This window comes from Trachymyrmex cornetzi, unplaced genomic scaffold (assembly GCF_001594075.2).
Source record: "Trachymyrmex cornetzi isolate Tcor2-1 unplaced genomic scaffold, Tcor1.1 scaffold1190, whole genome shotgun sequence".
Taxonomy (NCBI): domain Eukaryota; kingdom Metazoa; phylum Arthropoda; class Insecta; order Hymenoptera; family Formicidae; genus Trachymyrmex; species Trachymyrmex cornetzi.
This window is the reverse complement of record NW_017295752.1, coordinates 83,884-103,614: the sequence shown is the minus strand read 5'-3', so window position 1 is coordinate 103,614 and position 19,731 is coordinate 83,884. Positions and strand designations below refer to the sequence as shown.

The window sequence follows — 19,731 nt, the reverse complement described above, 5'->3', positions numbered from 1 at the left end:
ATTAATTAAATAAAATCGTATATTTTATCAAATGACTTCATATTTAGTGAAAAAAATTATTTCTAATCAGATGAAATCATATGAAATCATGTAATCTGCGGGACAATATTGTAGCTAGTGGTTACCTCCTCGTTCGAAATGAGTTTTTTGGTTCCTGTACGATTTTTTATGACCAAGTTAAGTGGATTTGGAGTTAGGCATACGTTGCCTCTCGCGCTGTCGCGCTGCGCGTTCACTTGACGCGAGACATCGTATCTCTTGATCATGTATAGCTAACAAGTGTCATATTTTGATTTGTGTTTCTTAGACTTGACATTCCAAGATTAGCGCATAACAGTCGCTAGAAGATCATTCAACCACAACATGTGTTTCCGGAGTACACCACGTGGAGGCGATCACTTTGTTACTTCTTTTTGTATATTTTTTAAATTATTTTTATGGTTTTTTTATTTTTTATTTTTGTTTTATTCTTATTATTCTTTTTAATTTTTAATTTTTTAAATTTTTTAAATGGAACGAAGCCCGAGTAAGCTTGTTCGAATAAACTTCAAAAACGATAATAACTTCAAATCCACGTAACTTGATCATAAAAAATCGTACAGAAATACAAAAAATCTCATTTAGAAGGTAAAAGATAACACTTTAAGATAAACGTACACAAAATTGGCAAAATAAAGTTTCCTTTACCACAATATTATTATAAAAGAGGCCAAAATGTTCAATTTTCGCCTATTATTATCCCCATTTTCTCAGAAATGTAACGTGATATGCAAATTCTGAGGACGGCGTTTTCAGCGTCAAAAAACTTTGGAAATGATACTTCGCAAGCCAAAGACAAAATCGGTGTTCCACAGTAATTAAAATAAAAAGTAAATTTTAATCCTTTTGAGTTTTCTTTACTACCGATTTAACAATTACATATCTCAAAATTAATTATACAGGTGTCCGGAAAATCGCTCGCAATACTTCGGGAAGTGATTCGGGACCCAAAAAGACGGGAAAAAATGCTATATAAATATAGGTCCGGAAATAAGTCGTTTCCGAGTTATAACCACTTTTATGTTAAAAAATTGTAATTTATTTCAAATAATCACAATTATAATTTTTATTCCATAATGTTTTAACATCAATAACTACATTTTGAACTATTTTGGCGTTACCCAGGATGCATCACGTGGAGGCATAGTCCACTTGGCATCCCTCTCTTTTGTTTTTTATTAAAAAATTTTTTACTTTACTAGAAGGATTTTAGTCGTCAGTCGGACACCTTGGGTAATGCTAATGCCCGGCGGTGCTGTAACTTGCAAGCTTTATAACTCGAAAAGTACTTAATGAAAATGAACTTAATTATAGTGTTTTGAAAAGCTCTCGAGATGATCTATAAGAATATGCAATAAAAAGTAGGGGATTCCGTTTAAGAAATTGAAGGTAACCTTCACGTTACCTTCAAGCAACTATTCAAAGTCAAACTAATGACACTATCTTATGTCGCCCTCAAAGCCATACAACTTTTGTCTGAAATATTTTTTTCCAAGATCAAAAATAAGAAAGTTATTTGCAGGGGTGGGACATTAAAATGGGACACCCTGTACACACACACACACACACGCGCGCGCGCGCGCGCGCGCGCGTACGTACGTACGTATATACAAGTAAACATAAATTAAAATGTAAGATGTTCAAAAATTTAGGTTTCTGTAACAAATCATGTTTGTTAATTACTGTCTTTAAAACGACTCATAGTTCATAACGCTCAATCGTCTTTTTCTTAACGTTTCACCAAACTTTCTCGTGGTCTAACATCTAATCGCGCACTAACGTCGTCATTTACGCATCGTGGAAGTTTCAGGCACGCGGAAAACAATTACCCGTCGCATGTGAAAGAAAGTACAGCGCCTCGACAAAAATGGGCAGTGACGACTGCGGCGGATATTCGTGCCGGGTCGATAAACCTTTGCATTTCACGGATTTTTACAAATACGCCCCACAAGACTATCGCCTCTATTTGCATAAAACTTTCGAATTGTCCGCTTGGTCATCTGTTAGAAAGCCATTTATACAATCATCGACACAGGTATGCTTTCTCGCTATCGGACCACACCGAATTGTTCTTAATTTTAATCTTTTAATCTTAATTTTAAAGTTTTCAGGATATACCTACTATCCGTTTGCTACTGTTTATCTGTCTCAACAATTTGTCTATTGAAACTTATTATAATTATGTATATTATATCCACATATAATAGACTAATGTTTCTTAGATAACTTTAACTGAAAAGCTTTAGAAGTTTTTGTAAATATACAAACCGTACTCTCTTATTACGTATATTTAAATTACCTAATTATTCTAATTTATCTAATTATTAAAAATAATCATAAAATTGACAAAATAAAATGTTTGAAAAATTGAAAAAAATTTGTTTAGATACAAAAATTGTTTTTTTTTTTACTAAAAATTATGTTACATCAATTTTTGTAATATATGCTATTAGACGTTTTGTAAATTCTTATTAAATTTTATAGAAATTAAGTATAAATTTTTATAATTACTGGTAAAATACATATTATTAGAAGATAATAGTTTGTTAGAATTATTTTAATATTAAAACAATTTATTTGTATTATATTATATGTTGCATACACAGTGATATAGTTGCAAAGAAAAAAGTTAATATCATCGATAAGTGAACCAGTCACGAGCAAACGTTATCGAAGAGGGGATTGGAGAGGATTCTTGGACAAGAGGTGATTGCACTTGTACACATGGCTTTTGGAGTCTTTGTAATTAACGTGACGACGACCCACTGACCCACTGAACGATCGATTTTTTCGCTCAACAGTTTGAGACAAACGCTTTTTTAATGTATCTGGATTTTATGAGACTTGAGCGTTTATAAGATTGGAAAGTTTGTGAATTTCATAATGATAACTTTTATTTTAATTATAAAAGGAAAACGTGTGTGATTCTGCGACTTACGCTGATTCTGAATTATGTAATATCGATACATTAGGTATCCTTCGAGATACAAGACAAATCAAAGGTCAACATTTCCAAATCTCGAAATAAATATTTGAGAAGTTTTGCAATAAAAATTTAACTATTTGCATACTAATCAGCCCCACTTCGAACTATCTCGAATATTTACTTATTTTCCAAGAAACTTGATATTTGCCAACCTTCGTCTTTGGTCTTTTTCTAATAAAGTACATCTTCATTTGAGATATGGCACCATATAAAGTGTGCATTTCCACATCTAAGAAAATCGTGATCAAAATAAAAAAGTGAATAGACTTCCAAAGATTGTAAAACATACATTTGCGTTCTCTAAATCTTTCAAAAAAATGATTTTAACATGTTTAATATGTCATATATTGTAAGATACAACATTAAATTTCAAAAATTCAGTTAAGAACTTACATTTTCGAGGAACGACATCTTCTGATTTCTCAATAGCAAATCTTAAGGAACGCGGAGCAGGAAATCTTAATTGGATCTCAAGTATCTTTATCGTTATAAAATTGTGATACAGTTACACGCAACAGTACTCAGGTTAATTCGTACATTTCATGTCGAACGGAAATGACTCTGCCGTATTCGTCTTGTTTCTAAATGTGTCAGCTGTGCGAAAGGATCCGAGCAGAATTCCCACTGAAAAATGTCGACATTGGGCCACGGTCAGGGTCCCGGTCACGCGACCCTGATTTCGCGTCCCCGCGATTTCACGCTCGCGACACGAACCCGCTACCGGATTTTCTCATTTTTCTGTCGGGTACTGCTCGCGGTTAATTGTGTAGAAAATGCATTGATGACATTTCATTTCTATGAGATGACACCAAATGAAATATGCGGAAAATATGTCGTTCAGAAACTTATGTCAATATAAAAACGAGAAGAATGATATGTATCGAAGAGAAATGTTATTTCTATATTGTTACGTAATATATAATTACTTATGAAAATATCCAATTTTAATTACTTTGCATAAATCTTCTTTAATCTCTGGGTGTGTTTGTTAATAAAACAGTAAAATATTCTGTAGATATAATATATAGAGATATAGAGATATACGTTTTTTATTCGTGTCAAAAAGAAATCTAAATAAATTAAACTTGATTATACATAGACGCAAGCGGCAAAAGGCAAAACAAAGTTTAGAAAATCTTTTGCACCTGTCATGTCTGGTTTCTATTAGAGACATCTCAGTTCACGATGTTACGCAATAAATTTGTTGATTTCACCTTCGTGGCTACGTTCTGCTTCGACGATATGAAGAACGACCTCGAGACCACGAATCTTACTTCTCGTCAAGAGACAATCGTTTACTTCCCATGCTCCGGCAGTTTGTGTGTGAAAAGGTGCACCAGGAATTTTCTTTCACAGTACCTACGTAATCTTTGACCTATAAAGGGCAACATGCAAAGCCGTCAGGTGTACGACTCTGTGGATTTCTGTAATAAACAACAAATACGAAGATGTATGTGGTATATGAAATTGTATTGCTCACTTTTAATTGAAAATACAACATTTGAAATACAAAATTTATTACAATTCGTATTACAATCTGATTTTCGCTTCAGCATTCGTAACTATAAATTTATGTCTTCTAACGTTAACATTGACGATGTTGAAAAGTCAGTTCTCTCGCGACATCCTGGCACATACTGGTGCATACGAGATTCTTGCATGTTAAGATATGACATCTCGAGTCAAGGTACTAACTAGTATTAATAGCAAACTAGCGTGTTACGTCATTCGCAGGAAAAGGGAAGCGCCATTAAATGTTTCCACATAAAATCGAACTGAGGAATGTCCATTTCTCTCGGCATAATTCTCGCCGTTCTATGAACGACGGTCGACGCGACAGCGCGTCAAGGAGATAGGTATGGCGACAGGATCTCAGGAGTCCAGGGAGCGACCTGAGGAGCGACGATGAAAATCGTAAAGAAGGAGAGTGGGAGAGTGTCTGGTAGTGAAGCGGAGTGGGACTCAGTCACGAAGTCTCACGCCTTCCACCAGTTCTCAGTCCGAAGACGAACGTACTGGTAGGTAGTGGTTTGCCGCTCCGCTCCGAGACCATCCGTGCGCGTGTGTGCGTGTGGCGTGGTTGGTGTGTGTGCGCGAGCGTAGAACGGCACAAGAGCGGCTCCTCCGGAACGTCGATGTGTCAGTGTCGATCTTGAGGCCCATACGGGGGACTTTGTCACTTTTTTTCGAGCCTGCATTCGCCGTCATCGTTCAGAAAAGATTCGTAGTATCGAGTTTGACGGTCTTTTTCGAGCAGCATCCGCCATTTTCGCTATCTCCGCGCGTGAGGCCCAATGAGGCCCACCGGTGCTGGTACAGTGATTCGCGCGGCCGACGCCTGCGGCCGCGCCTCTGGATTCCACAAACATCGGCACACGGCTCGTAGAAATAATTGTTAAATTCTCACCGTCGCGTCGGCTTGTTTCCTCTACTCGTCGTTCTCCAAGGATATCTACGGTGGCCCCTGACCGCGAATGTACCGTGTACTGAGTATGCGTATATGTACATGTGACAGCGGCTACACGTGGAGGTGCATTAGTGAGGGACAGCGACGGCTACGCCATTGCGTCGCATACCAGCGAGGGCCCCGGGTCTGGTAGCGGAGAAGGGGTTATAGAGAAGCCTAGAGAACTGAAAGGAAGCAACAGAGACAGAGCACGGGAAGGGGCTGTGATAGAGAGAAGAGGTACGAAGGGAAAGAAAGCGACGGAGACAGTGAAGGAAGAGAGAGAGAGAGAGAGAGAGAGAAGAAGAAGGGACAGAGGGAGTAAAACGGGGCCCGATACTAGCAGAGGGGGATTTGCAAGAAGGCGGCCATAATGGCCTGAAGCGATCTCTGGAGCGAGCGGCTACAGCTGCTGCGAAATATCCACGCTGCCGAGTTCCTCTCGCTGTTACTGCGCGTACGTATTTTGCAACGCTGCGCTGCGACGACGTGTATGCGCTGCATCGTGTACACACCGCTTATCCGCCTGTCTTTGGAAAGCAGCGACTGCGTAATCGACTGCGAGTGCTACCAGGCGGAGTCTCGACGCAACATAATCGCTCAATGAGCTCCTGAGTCACATCCGCGAGTCTATGTTACGCGTGGGAAACGATTCTCCAGATAATAATTGACGAGAATCATATTATAACTAAGAAAAAAAAAATCATATCGCTCTGTCGCCGATTGGGAAGATCGACGCTTGTCATAAAATCTACGGTACCACGCATCGAAATCTCCGAATGGTTTCTTCGTTTAGAACAATTCTAGATTATTTTTAATATCATGTTATAAAATACGCGACTGATTCGCGTATGATAATATTTTGTTTCTGTTCGAAAATTAAAAGTAATTATCTAATAAGATTAACCGGATTAAACCAAAGTTCTTGATTTTTTATGGCAACTTGGATTATCAAAGATAGTTTTCTGATTATTAATGAATATTAATTGCGTTCGTAGTTTCCAAATTGTGTCACGAAATTCAATTCGATTGAATCTTTCTGATCGACAAGTTAATTGAGCCGAATAAAAAAAAATGACGGGAGCTAATCAGGATACGGCGACACCGTATTGTCGCTGTAGAGTACTCTATTTGGGTAGTTCAGTACCTCATGCGAGCAAAGAGGGACTCCTGGGTGTTCAGGAGCCTCTGAGAGAACTTTATCCCGAGCAGGGTGCATTGGGTGCGCGCGGAATTGACTCCTGGCTAAGTGTTTGGAGCAATGGCTTACTCTTGGAGAATGTTGACGAACATCGCAAAAAAATTACGCGATTCTTCCCTATCGAAGCGCTACACTATTGTGCGGCGGTCAGACATGTCAAAGGTGGAAACGGAGATACATCCAATACACGTTTTCTGCCGTTGGATTCGCCGTTCGCGCGAACGCCCAACGCGAATCATCCACCCCTGTTCGCCGCCGTCCTGCGAAGAACGACCGGCATTAAAGTTCTCGAGTGTCATGCGTTCATCTGCAAACGGGATATGGCGGCCAACGCCCTGGTAAGGTGTTGCTTCCACGCTTATGCCGATAGTAGCTACGCGAAAGGCCTGGAACCATCATCGGCGACGACGAACGGGGTCGCGATTGGTCATCAATCGAACAACAGTCTCTATCACACTCTAGGCGGCTCGAGCACCACTCTGGATAGTCCTCAAGCGACCCGCTTAGACACAGCTTCGACTGACGAATTCAGTCTGTATAATGGCGACGAAAATCATAAAGTGTGGGCCAGGGGTCGCGACGAAGTCGATGGTCTTTATCAGGAACAGGGCACCCTGCGAAGCACGAAAGGATCCAGACCGCGTCAGTTGTCCCCCGCCCCCACCCGCTCAACCATTGTTGCTGGAAGAAACCTCTTCCGCGCGGAGAAAAGCTAATAAGAAGCTGAAAAAGATGAAGACTCGTTCGTTGCACGAGGACGCATTGCAACAGCAACAGCAACAACAACAACAACAACAACAGCTCCTTCATCATCAGTTGCATCAAGGCGTGTATGCCAACGGCCACGGACATCACACCCTGGGTCATCCTATCAGGCAGCAACATTATCATCATCATCCACTACCACCCAGCAGTCGATCCGTCGCCGGTACTTTGGCTAGACCGGCGCCGGTTTATCTGGTACCAGCAGCCACCTTGCCGCGAAAGAGTCATCATCATCCACGTTTAAGACCCATTCCGGCAGCAGCACCAATAGTCCCAGTCTATGCTCCTTTGCCAGTGGTACCGCCGACTGCGGCACCCATTTATCCACCAGCCACGTACGGTACCGCAGGAAACAGAGGCAGACGACACCCGGAGGCGGATAACTCCACCTTGGGCACATCTAGAAGGTTAGCTGCCTCTCATGCGGATCTCACCGCGCCGGAAATCGCTCGGCAGGCGGATAGTCCGGAAAACGAGTCTCGCTTTGGTACCGGCATATATCGACGGAAGGGTCATCTGAACGAGAGAGCCTTTTCTTACAGCATTCGGGCGGAACATCGTAGCAGAAGCCATGGCAGTCTAGCCTCCTTGGGCTTCAGCGCGCAGAACGGCAATGCGTTACCAAAGGAGGAGAAGAAGGATCGCGAGATTGCCCAGCTGGTTGCCGGATTGAATCTCAACGATGGACCAGAACGGACGCAGCCTCCAAATTCGAGAGGAGGATATCATCATCACCAACAGCAACAGATTCAACCGTTGCCCAGGCCGAGACCCCGTTAGAATCGCTTCTTTGAGACTAGTCTCTTGCAGTGTCATGCTGTCTGAAGCTTTTTAGGTGGTTCAGAGCGATTTCTGGATATTTTTTATAGAAGAAAATACTTTAAAGAGTATATACGAAGCATATTTATAGTTAAATTAATATTTTCACCTTCTTTATCAGACACTATGGTCATAAATTCAATTACTAATGATATGCTAATATTCTTCACTATATTAAAACAGGCACATATATGATAACAGACAAATATGGCGTCTTTGAACGCCAATTCAGCTGCCAATAATGAAAACATTATATAATGAATAATTGAGGGGATGGGCGGAATAAAGGTCTAATTACAAAATCTTGATATTAATAAAAACTAAAATAACTCGCTACTTCTTTATTATACACAAATAGGTACAATATTAAATGAATTTATGTAATGTCTTTAAGAAGTTACATGTTATATTACGATAAATATTATATGAGAAGCTAATTACCGGAAAAAGGGCCTAAGTAGAATTATGCCTTTATTCCGCCCATCCCTTCAATTAATAACTATCATCCGATCGATAAAACTTCGTGCAATCCTCTCTTCTTTTATCAATAATGTTACGGCTAGACAATTGTTCCAAATGAATTTTGCTTTTTCCGGTCGATCGCGTTGATGCAATAGCGACTTTGTCTGGGTTAACAAACATCTTCTTGCAGCTTGCTTCCCCAAGCGTAACATCGGCGCTACAGTTACGAGCGATTTCACGTTCCGTTGTCATGTCACGTGGAAAAAGACTGCATTGCAAAACGTTGCAATTCCGACTCTCCGTAGCAAGTTTTACTTAACGGTATTATACACAGCAGCAGATGTATTTTAAATTATTTTTCTTAATTCAATAACATTATAATTCATACCCAATTTGATGACAAAAGTATATTTTTGTTATGTTTGAATATAATTATCTATCAAGATTCCTAATTCAATCAGATTAATATATTCTATATAAAAACAAAAAATCAACAAGATGTCATACATTACACAATGACATAACGTCCTCTAAGACATCCAACGACCTTTCTGTCACAGAACAAACTAATTACTAAGGTAGTAATTATTGTCGGCTCTTAGAAAAGAGATAGTTTTTTACTGTCTGAAACTCATTAGGAGGCGTAAAGCATGGAGAGAGAGAGAAAAACGAAACTGCTATATATATTTTCTCTGTGAAAATAAGGTGAAAGGTTTAATGTCGTCGACATTAAAAGTTTTTTCGGATATTTGAACATATACAACACATCTCTTGAAAATATCAAAATTTCAATAAACTTTTAGTATCTTCCTTTTATATAATTAAATCAAGTATTATATCTTTTAAACAGTATTTTAACGAGATACAAATAGAAATTGATTGGTTACACATATAACATCTGTGCAATTTATATAACTGATGGAAAAAAGCAAGATAATGGCGTTACATAAAAAGCAGATAAAAAAAGTCTGATCAGAATCGATATTTGCAATTGCGAAGAATACGCGAGTCGCATATATTACGTCGACCGAGAAAAGCGTCCTTGGTTATGACACTTTGCGGCCACGCACTTGTTGAAGTTTTATCGCGGCACATTAGTACTGATGTCGTAAGCAAAAGTTTAAGCGCAAAAGGAAACGCTCTCGTTCGAAATTAAAAGGGCGTTTTTTAACGCTCGAAGGATCTCACCAATTATACGTAAATATATGTATAATCAAATAAAATATCATATGTTTATTATCGCATTACTTAAAAAATAGATTTTTATTATTGTCGAAGATAAGATTATTCGCGACATTTCTGGTTGAAAGCAATTATTTTATGAGAAATTTTTAAAGACAATGAGATGACACACGCATATTATAAAAGACGGTAATTCTCTGTAGATGATAATGTGATACAAATGTCCTCACCGATTAAAAATATCTAACGCACCGAGATGCTTTTGCGTAGACGTCAGTGCTGATGATCACGATGGAGATCTTAATCGCTCAGTCGCTATAATTAACACTTTCGCTTACTTCATCGTGATGCAGTTACGTAAACGATCTCGACGTGTCGCCTGCGAATCCTCGAAAGTCGTCTAAATTTTATCAATCGTAATTTCAATTCTTTCAGTTTTATATATCACTCGAGGCAAATACAAATAAATGTCGAGCTGCTATTTATTAGTTGTGAAGATCCTAAATGATTCGTGTACATATCAGTATTCAGTAATTAGTGATTGAGAACTGCGTAAGAACAATTATCTGTTATTACGCAACTGGTACGTAGCATTCAAATGCCACTCAGAGAGGTTTCTCTCTCGATTGGCACGTCATCGAGCGCGTCAATTATGAGTTATAAAAAAAAGCTTCGCCTTTCGCCACAAATTTCTCCAAACGGTATAATGATAGGTATTACGCAGAAAAATGTTTACAAGGAATGTACGAACGGAAAGAGAATAATTTATTTATGTAAATATACAAAAATTTTATTTAAAATATTACTGGAAGTTGCTTCAATGACATTTATACGTGAAATAATACAAAATAAATAATCATATATATATATATATATATATATAGTGTGTGCGTGTGTGTGTGTGCGTGCGTGTGCGTGTGTATCACTCTGGACTTTCATTAGAAGCTTTACATAATCGTCTTTCTTTTTGCTAAATTTGAATAGAGAAATAATATGCAAAGTTATTCAATATGTAAACTCGGAATTATAAGCAACAACATGTTTATAGAAGGTGACATCTCTGCTTAATCGATGTATAACTTCGAGCAGAAAGTTGTGGCGACACGTAGCATCGTTAACGCGTTACCGCATGACTTGTTCGTGACGGAAGTATTATGCAAATCAGGAAACGACAGGTAAATGCCTTTTTCTCCGAAGTGATCCTTTTCTAAGATCTCGTCGATGAAAGAAAACCGCAAGTCATATCATCAATATGCATATTAAAAGATTAAATGCCACCAGATTAAATTTTTTCTCCATTCAGTTATTCGAATGAAAAAAAAAAAAAAAGAAAAAAGAAAAGACATTTGGGTACAAACGCACAGAACGAAAAAAAAAGAGAATTCTACGCCACTAATTATTATCGCTCGGTTGTGCACATGGATGCACACGTATTAGTCACTGACTATTGTTATCATGTCGTTTTTACGCCAAGGTTGCGAGCATATATAATTCTCTCTTTTCCTTATTTTTCTGTCACGCTCTTTCCAGATATTTCACGACGTCTGATAAAACAAAACTGTACATTGACTATTGCGAAGATTGTTGCTACAGCTACTGTAATATATTACTGAAGTAGAAAGTGAGTGTAAAATATTTATGAGCGGACCGCATCACGAAAGTGCGTGTGCGAATATATGCATACGAATACAGAAGTATATCTATACATATGTGTGTATTTACCAAATAAGCCAGTCAAAGTTAATTAAGCGAGCATGCCATTAAGTCACGCAGAAACGTCAGAGAATGTCTTGATTCTATTTGAAATACATATAACAGAGGTACGAGAATATACATGTTTATAAATGTTTTGACAGGGGAAATCCCATTTTATATGAAACGTTATATTTCAGTAAAACGGTCCAACCGATAGAAAGAAATTCAGACTGTTTTACTGAAACTTTTTAAAGAACGAACGAATTTTGATGCCAAGCATCACGGTTGTTCGAATACGAGACGCGTTATTTCACTTACGGTGCATTATATGCACTATGCACGCGAACTTCTCCGTTGCCGGCCACATTCCGTTCTCCCGTGTAATTTTCAGGGTTAACCGCCAACCGTCGTACGCGATACTCTAGTTTCAGGATTGTAACCAACAACCGGTGGAATGCAAATTACCTTGATTGGTAGCTTAAGTGGAGCGCGTTCTTTCTCTCCCGTTAATAAAAGGGCTTTTTGGTGAGTTCATTGTTTCCGAACGAGTCGAAAGCTGCATATAAAATCTTAGATATTCCGAAGGAAAGTCTGCGCTCCGAATGCTTTACATGTACGAAAGAAAAATTACTGAATTATTAGACTGTAACGAACTTCCCTCCCAAAAAAAATGGAAAGGAAATGCAATGTCAGTGAAAAGTGTTAAGCGATATATCTATTTGACACGAAGTGAAAAGTTTTATCTTGAGGGAAGAAAAAAGTACGGTAGTAAAAGACTCTTCGGATTCTCTTCTCTTTCACTGATGCTGTATAGAAAACGTAATTATTTTACTGGAGGGAAAAGAATCTGAAGGGATCTTATAATTTTTCTCTTTCGAACAGAGGATGAGAAGTTTGATACTTTCGAACATTTTCCCGAGCTGGAAGCATCAACGGGGTTTTCAAGTTTGTTTATTCTAACATTTTCTCGCCAGGATGCAGCCATTATACTTGAATGCATAGAATAATGAAATGTCATGTGAGACGCGGCAATAGCGAGTTATAATTAACAATTATAACTCATAATTATAAAATGTAAACGACGCAATCTAATATAAATGCTATGAGCGGTATAACTATGGCGCTCCGATATTATAACTAAATTTTCTGTCGATTTAATCACTCTGTACATTCAAACAAACGTCTATCGTCTTCCATTTGATTCTTTCTTTCTGGTTAGTATGCCAAATATATAAACTTGATGTAACAATTATACTAACCGCATAATAATATATTAAAACGCATCTGTTTATCGCGTGGTAAATGAGTAGCTGGCTCCGAAGGCTGGCTTATGCCCAATTTCTTCACTTCCAGATAAATTGCGGATAACCTTATCCAAAAGATATCTCCATTGTATTCTGGGAAATATCTCTTGGATCAAGTTATCTAGAGGTGAAGAAATTGGGCATTAGAAAACACAACGAAAGTCACAAATACAACAGAAGAAAATTTTAAGAAATGATACATTGTTCACGGTCAACCATAAATAATGATTTATTTCTTATTATTCGTTATTTTTTATTTTTTATTCTATCGTCCATTTACATTGTTGTTTGCGTAATTCTACACGAAAGGATGGTTTTGCTGAAGTACATATTTAGAAATACAAACCTAAAAATAATTTTGTCAAACCATTTAAATAATTATACTTAAACTGATTGTTAGAACATCAAAACTTTTAACAGCATCGTTTATTATACTTAAGATCGTTACATAATTTATTTTGATGATCTAATAAAATTATTTTCAGATCCTTATCCAGTTAAATTTTTAAATACTTTAACAAAATCATTCTTTCCGTGTATATCTTACTTCATCAAGTCTAGGCTTTAAACAATACGTGCGTGACGAGTCGTTACCAGTCGATCGCGTAAGGGGACACGTATAGCGGTACATGCGTGTGTCCGAGAATAGAGTTGCCTCACTCTTCTCTTTCTCTTTCTCTTTTATCACTCTTCCGTCGGTTGGTAGCCGAGTGTACGAGTGTAACAACCGCCGGAAGAGCGGTGCAAGATGAAGGGGACGAAATGCATTGAAAGGAATGCGCTAATGGCATCCGGATGCCGGTGTACTACTCCACGACCTTGCAGCTTTCCACAGTGAAATGAGAAACTGCATAGTTGCTTCGTGTGGTAAGGCACAGGTCGCTACTTTATTGTACGACAATCAATAACACCGTAACTGATGTATATGCACGCGTGTATGTGCGTGTGTGCGCGTGTGTGTGTGTGTGTGTGCTTGTGTGTGTGCTATTGGACGCGATAGTTCATTTGAAGCCGATTGCGTCGTGCGCGTAAGACGCCTGTCATTAATTATTAACCCTCGCGTCTGAAACGAGCACTGATAGGAATGTGCCATCGAGAATGTGAAAGAAGACTCATTACGTTTATAACTGCATATATATAGATAACTGCATATATGATACGTACACGCGGAAGGCGGCGAATGGTGAGGAATGAGGATAGTTATCTTCCACTGAAGAGAAAATGCGAAGATACGCGACGTTGCGCAAAAAAGCCGCGCTTTTCCTTCGCGACGAAAGTACATCGCTGAGTAAATTTCCACGTGTACGTACATACGTAGGCTAATATCATAAATAGAGAAATAATGTGAATATAATGTACACGCGTTTTGTCGCAACAAATAAATATCATTAACTAAATATCGTAAACTAATAAAACGTCCTTCATTCTGAATCCTCACATCGCAATCCAAAGCATTACTTTGAAAATAATGAACGAGAGATTATCAAAATTAAATAAACTTAATAAAATTACGTTCAGAAATAATTACGCTATACTATTTTCTTTCAAAATAAATAATACAATAAACAAAAACAATTTATGAGTGGAACCAAATAGCAATAATATTCGTCGAAGAAATACGATAACAAGAATACAGTGTGAGAGTGCAACTCGTTCAGCTATCACGAAATTTCGTGATTCGGTATCTTTAATACGAATTTTAATATTAAATAGCGTGCTACATCCAATGGCCTTCACGGATCGTTGATTAGCGGTGTCGACCTTAACATTCTCAAATTCCTGTAATAATGTAACGTAGCTGCGCGAACTAAAAGCTCGAAATACAGTTAGATGGTGGTTCTGCGATTTACAGTTAGCCGTGTTCGCTCGTACGGGCGTACGGGCGTAAAGAAATCGGGTCAGAGACGAAATTAGTTTTAATAATCCAGGTTACGTCAATCGCGATTTGTCCAACCCCCGCCGAATGATTATTATCGCTCTAATATCTAGTGCAAAATTAATTCCTAACAATCTTTACGATGCAGATGGCGAAATAACGGACGATCGTTAGCCGCAAAGTAGTTGGCGTAAACTTGCGTATATATGTCAATTACAATAACCGATGCTATTTCTGATACCATCTGCCGGGCCACGTAATATTCCTTATGTTTTTCTTTATTTTAGATGATGCGAGAAATATGTTAACTCGCGCATAGTAATAATACAGCTTTAGCAATCGAATAGCTTAGCAAGGTGTGTCAGTAAAAAGAGCATTGAATGTAATCTTTTTATTGCATTCACATAAGATTAGCGCAAAGTCCATTTGTTATTCAAGTCCGTAGTTATAGTCTCGCGGACTTACTCTTCTTTATTTCTTTTTGTTTCGGCCGATGACAATGGGTCCATCGAACGTTCCTTTTCGACGGAAGCAGACTGTGTAATTGCATCACGCACGTTACGACGACTGTGGCCACGAATCTGGAGTATGAACAACGTGTGAACAGGGTCGCGAAAGGGTGCATTCAACAAGAGGGGAGGGCGAGGAAGGAAACAGACCTGATGTAAAGTACAGAAAAATTGAGAATACATGGTTAACGAGAAAAGTACAGGTGATCGCCGATAAGGCAATTACACGATGATGATATGGCGAATGAATTAATATACCAGCCGCATCCGAAATAATGTCTGATGGCCCTGTTCGAGTAACCCGAGACCTGATTTACTTTCTACGAAGAAGAAATATTTTGTTACACTCGCCGCGCCGGTAGATGTCGGCGGTTACACCGCTCAGAGATGATATGTTTGGTGATTTTAATGAGTGATATAGATATACCACAAATATGACCGACTGCGGCCAGCTATCTTGATAGACGATTTTTTTTTATCAAACTTTGAGAATAGATAATAAAAATATTTTATTCAGAGTTCTTTATAATATTTCTTAATTAAACACAATTTTTTATATTTATTTTCCATACTCGAAGTTTGAATCTTAAATATTACAATTTGTATGAAAATATGTAACTATTTGAATAAAAGAACGCTTCATAATAATTTAACGCTTTCAAAACGCGCATGTTTTCATCTGATTTCTAACAACAGATGAAAAAAGTCGTTTCCTGTTGTAAGTACTTTTTAAATGCAGTTTCGTATTATAAAATAGTAACGTATAATTGTGAATTATGGGAGGTTCCGCAATTAGCTAATGGAGAAACGGCATTTAAACACGGAACTCCGTGTTTAGAAAAGACGAGGCACCAGCTGCAAAGCCTGTCTGCGTGACAAATCGATAGACGCCAATACTTCCGCCTAGGAAAAATCCTATGAATCCTTCTAAGTGATTTCAAAAGTTTTATACAATCACATACTGCAGAGACTTCCAATGATTTTGTGTACATATTAAAATACAAGGATATTATGATATCATGACTGAACGCAATTTATTAATTAATAACATTTACTCGAAAAAAGTAAATTGATTATAAATTACAGATAATTAATATCTCCTTCTTTCTTGATTCAAAAATCAAAATTCTCTTAACAAATAAGCAATGCTAGTTATGGACTCTTGGAATTAAAATAATATAGAAAGTTAGGCAAATGAGAGTTGCGGTACTTAATGCACAATCATTGATTGTATGTAACTATATATAAATTATATTTGACTTGCTGTACACTCGAACGTTTCGACCACCTCTTGGGGTCATCCTCAGCGAGATCAACGAAGAAAGATAAAGTTTCCACTCTCCTGCGTATCAGACGAGTCCCTACTCAGCTGCGTATTTCCAAATATTTCACCATGGTCCAAAATCGGTGATGATTATAATGGAATAATGGATGCCTATGAGGTGTTAAGAATTAGTAGGGACTCATCTGATACGCAGGAGGGTAGAAACTTTATCTTTCTTCGTTGATCTCGCTGAGGATGACTCCAAGAGATGGTCGAAACGTTCGAGTGTACAGCAAGTCAAATATAATTTATATATAGGGTAAACTAGGGTATTATGGCCATACGGAAAAGATGGCCATAGGCCATAATTTCTCCAATAATTGATACATAGTGTATTTTTATAGTCGTTCTTAAAGATAATCAATATTTACAGTAGTTCATATGAGTACACTGTTCAAAATAACAATATTATAAATATTATCTAATATTTTTCTTTCGACTATCTGCAAAGTTTTGCACGTGTCTGCTAAAAACTGTTATAATATCTAATAAATTACAATTAAGCTGCCATCAACATTACATACACAATAACGATACGTAAATTGCAATGTGACCTATAATTAATACTTTTATTTTCACTATTTATTTATAAATATTATAGCTCTCTCTCTATCTTTCTTAATATAATAGCCATCTTTTCTCTAAAAATCAAATAAGATGGCCAATGCATACTTTGTAATATTTTGATAAAATTAAAGTTCTGTTAAGTATTTTCTCTTTAATTTCGATAGTATTTGTTACTTTAAGCTTCAGTGAAAGTAATATCCCAAATATTGTTAAAAAGTAACAAGAATAAATGTATGTTTTTTGCATTTTAAAAAACTATGGCCATCATACCCGAGTTTACCCTACATATAATCAATGATTGTGCATTAAGTACCGCACCGAACTCTCATTTGCCTAACTTCCTATGTTCTCTTAACAAATGCTTCTCATTAAATATTTAACCGATTCTATATGCCGATTCATGCATATGTATAACAAGAAACAAGACAGACAGATATGGAACGGATCACAACAACTGGATTGATGAACTAGACTCCGCGAAATAGCGGTGCAACGGCATTACAGCAGCATGCCGCCTAATCGGAGGTATCTTACGACTAAGTGCAGCATCCGCAATGATTTTCAAAGGATGAACATAACAGATGCGAGATTGCCTTCGTAAGGAATTGGCAGTCGCTATAGCCTCCCGCTAAGGCAAAACATTCTGTGACTGCGAGGCATATACCACCTGCCGTTGACCGAACGATACCTTTGAGACGTAGTCAGTAATCGCGTGATGCATAAAACCGGCAGTTATTATGCTAACTTTATCTATAACGGATCTCCATCGATCCTAGATGGAAACACCACGCTGCTTATTTCACGAGTTCTTCAAAGGATGCGACGCGACTCTCTTTAAGACTAACGCGCAAACAGTTATACACTACAATTGTTAAAATATATAACAGCTTTAACAGTTATTTCTATGTTTTATTAATGATATTCATACAATTAACCCAGTAAACAGAGATTGCGATGAAAAGTGTAGCTCGCATTAAAAAGCACCGCAATCATCGATGCACGAGTGCTTTAGCCTACAATTTTGTAATGCGGATAAAAGAAAGATAATGTACAATTTAAACGTATATAATATCTATGAAGTTTGACTTTCTCGCCATTAGTTAAAAGTTAATGTTAGCAACGTGCTCATCCACGGGCGTTGCAGCTGCTAACAATACGCAAATGAAAGTAAATTGCGACCAGAAATTACGCGTAGCATGGTCACTTTACCTGATTGCGCCAATTATTTTTCTCTGTGGAAATATGCGGTTACCAGGGATGGGCATGTATTTGAAGTACTTTTATTTAAAACACACTATTTGCAATACAAGCATATTTTGTATTTTTTATTTTAGCGGATCACACAAAAGTATTACGTATTTTGTATTTACAATCGAAAGATTGAAAGCTTTTTGTATCTTGTAATTCAAATAATAAGGTTGATTATCAATGTTAGTATTTGAAATACAAAATACTTTCATAATCTTTTTTGTTATTAATACTAAAATATAAAATACAAAATACTTTTATATGCTCCCATGAAATACAAAATACAAAATATTTTCATATACTCTGAACAAACACAAAATACAAAATATAATTGTCTTACCAATACTGTTTTTCAAATAAAAGTATTTCAAATACATGCCCATCTCTGGCGGTTACTAACAAACTTACTGTTTTCATATTTCGGCATTTAATACCGTTACATTAACCTGATTGTCTAATTTTGAAAGTAACTCAGATTGTGATATGTAATGAATATGAGGAATAATTTTTTTATTATTTATTATTTATTCGTTCGTTCGCTCGAAGGAACGGGAGCGAAAATCTCGCCCGAAAAAAGAAGGAAATTAGATCGATAGACGTAAACGGTAACACCGAGCCGGACGTATGTCGCGGAATTGTAAGAAAGAGTGAGACGGGAGGTGGAATAGACGGAGAGGGAGTACAGGGAGCCTGCATAGTTGGAATAACAGTACTCTCACATTGGTGCGGCCATCCGGTGAACATCGTCGAAGCGCGATACCGTTACCGGTTACGACGTTACCGCAGCGAGCGTACCGCCGGTATAGCTTCCAATGCCATACCGGCGGGAATGAGAAGATCGAGACGACGCCATACGGTTCACCCGATTACTCATCGATTTGATTATAAATCTCTTTCTCTCTCGCTCTTCCGCTCTCGGTGAAATCCTCTCTTGCGTTTGGCTTACCAGTCCTCTTGGCATCATTCGACCTGACCCATCTCGAAACCAGTCGAATATCGGTCAGCCGATACGCACGCGATATGTAATATTGTACATATGAAATTACCGATTTTTCAATCATCTTACCATACATGTTTTATTTTATTTATCTCAAAGAAAGTTTTTTACAGCTAATTTTATAATTTTTATCACTTGTTTTCGAATAAAAAAAAAGACATACATGCTCAAGAGAATAGTTAAATATCGACTGTTATGTGCATTGTAAATGCAAGTAAAATAAAGAAATTAAGATAAAATTAAATAAAATTTGCGATCGGAAAATGTGTGGTCAATTAAAATAGAATTTTGTACTAGAAATATTTAAAAAA

At 37.5% G+C, this 19,731-nt stretch overlaps 1 protein-coding gene across 1 annotated transcript; it reads left to right on the top strand.

The window, feature by feature from the left end:
• Positions 1-4,891: 4,891 nt before the first annotated feature.
• On the top strand, positions 4,892-8,504 carry LOC108766720 (uncharacterized). Its single transcript, XM_018516205.1, is given in 2 exon segments — positions 4,892-7,321; positions 7,323-8,504. Coding segments are annotated over 2 exon segments (1,671 nt in total). The 5' UTR covers positions 4,892-6,545; the 3' UTR covers positions 8,218-8,504.
• Positions 8,505-19,731: the final 11,227 nt, after the last annotated feature.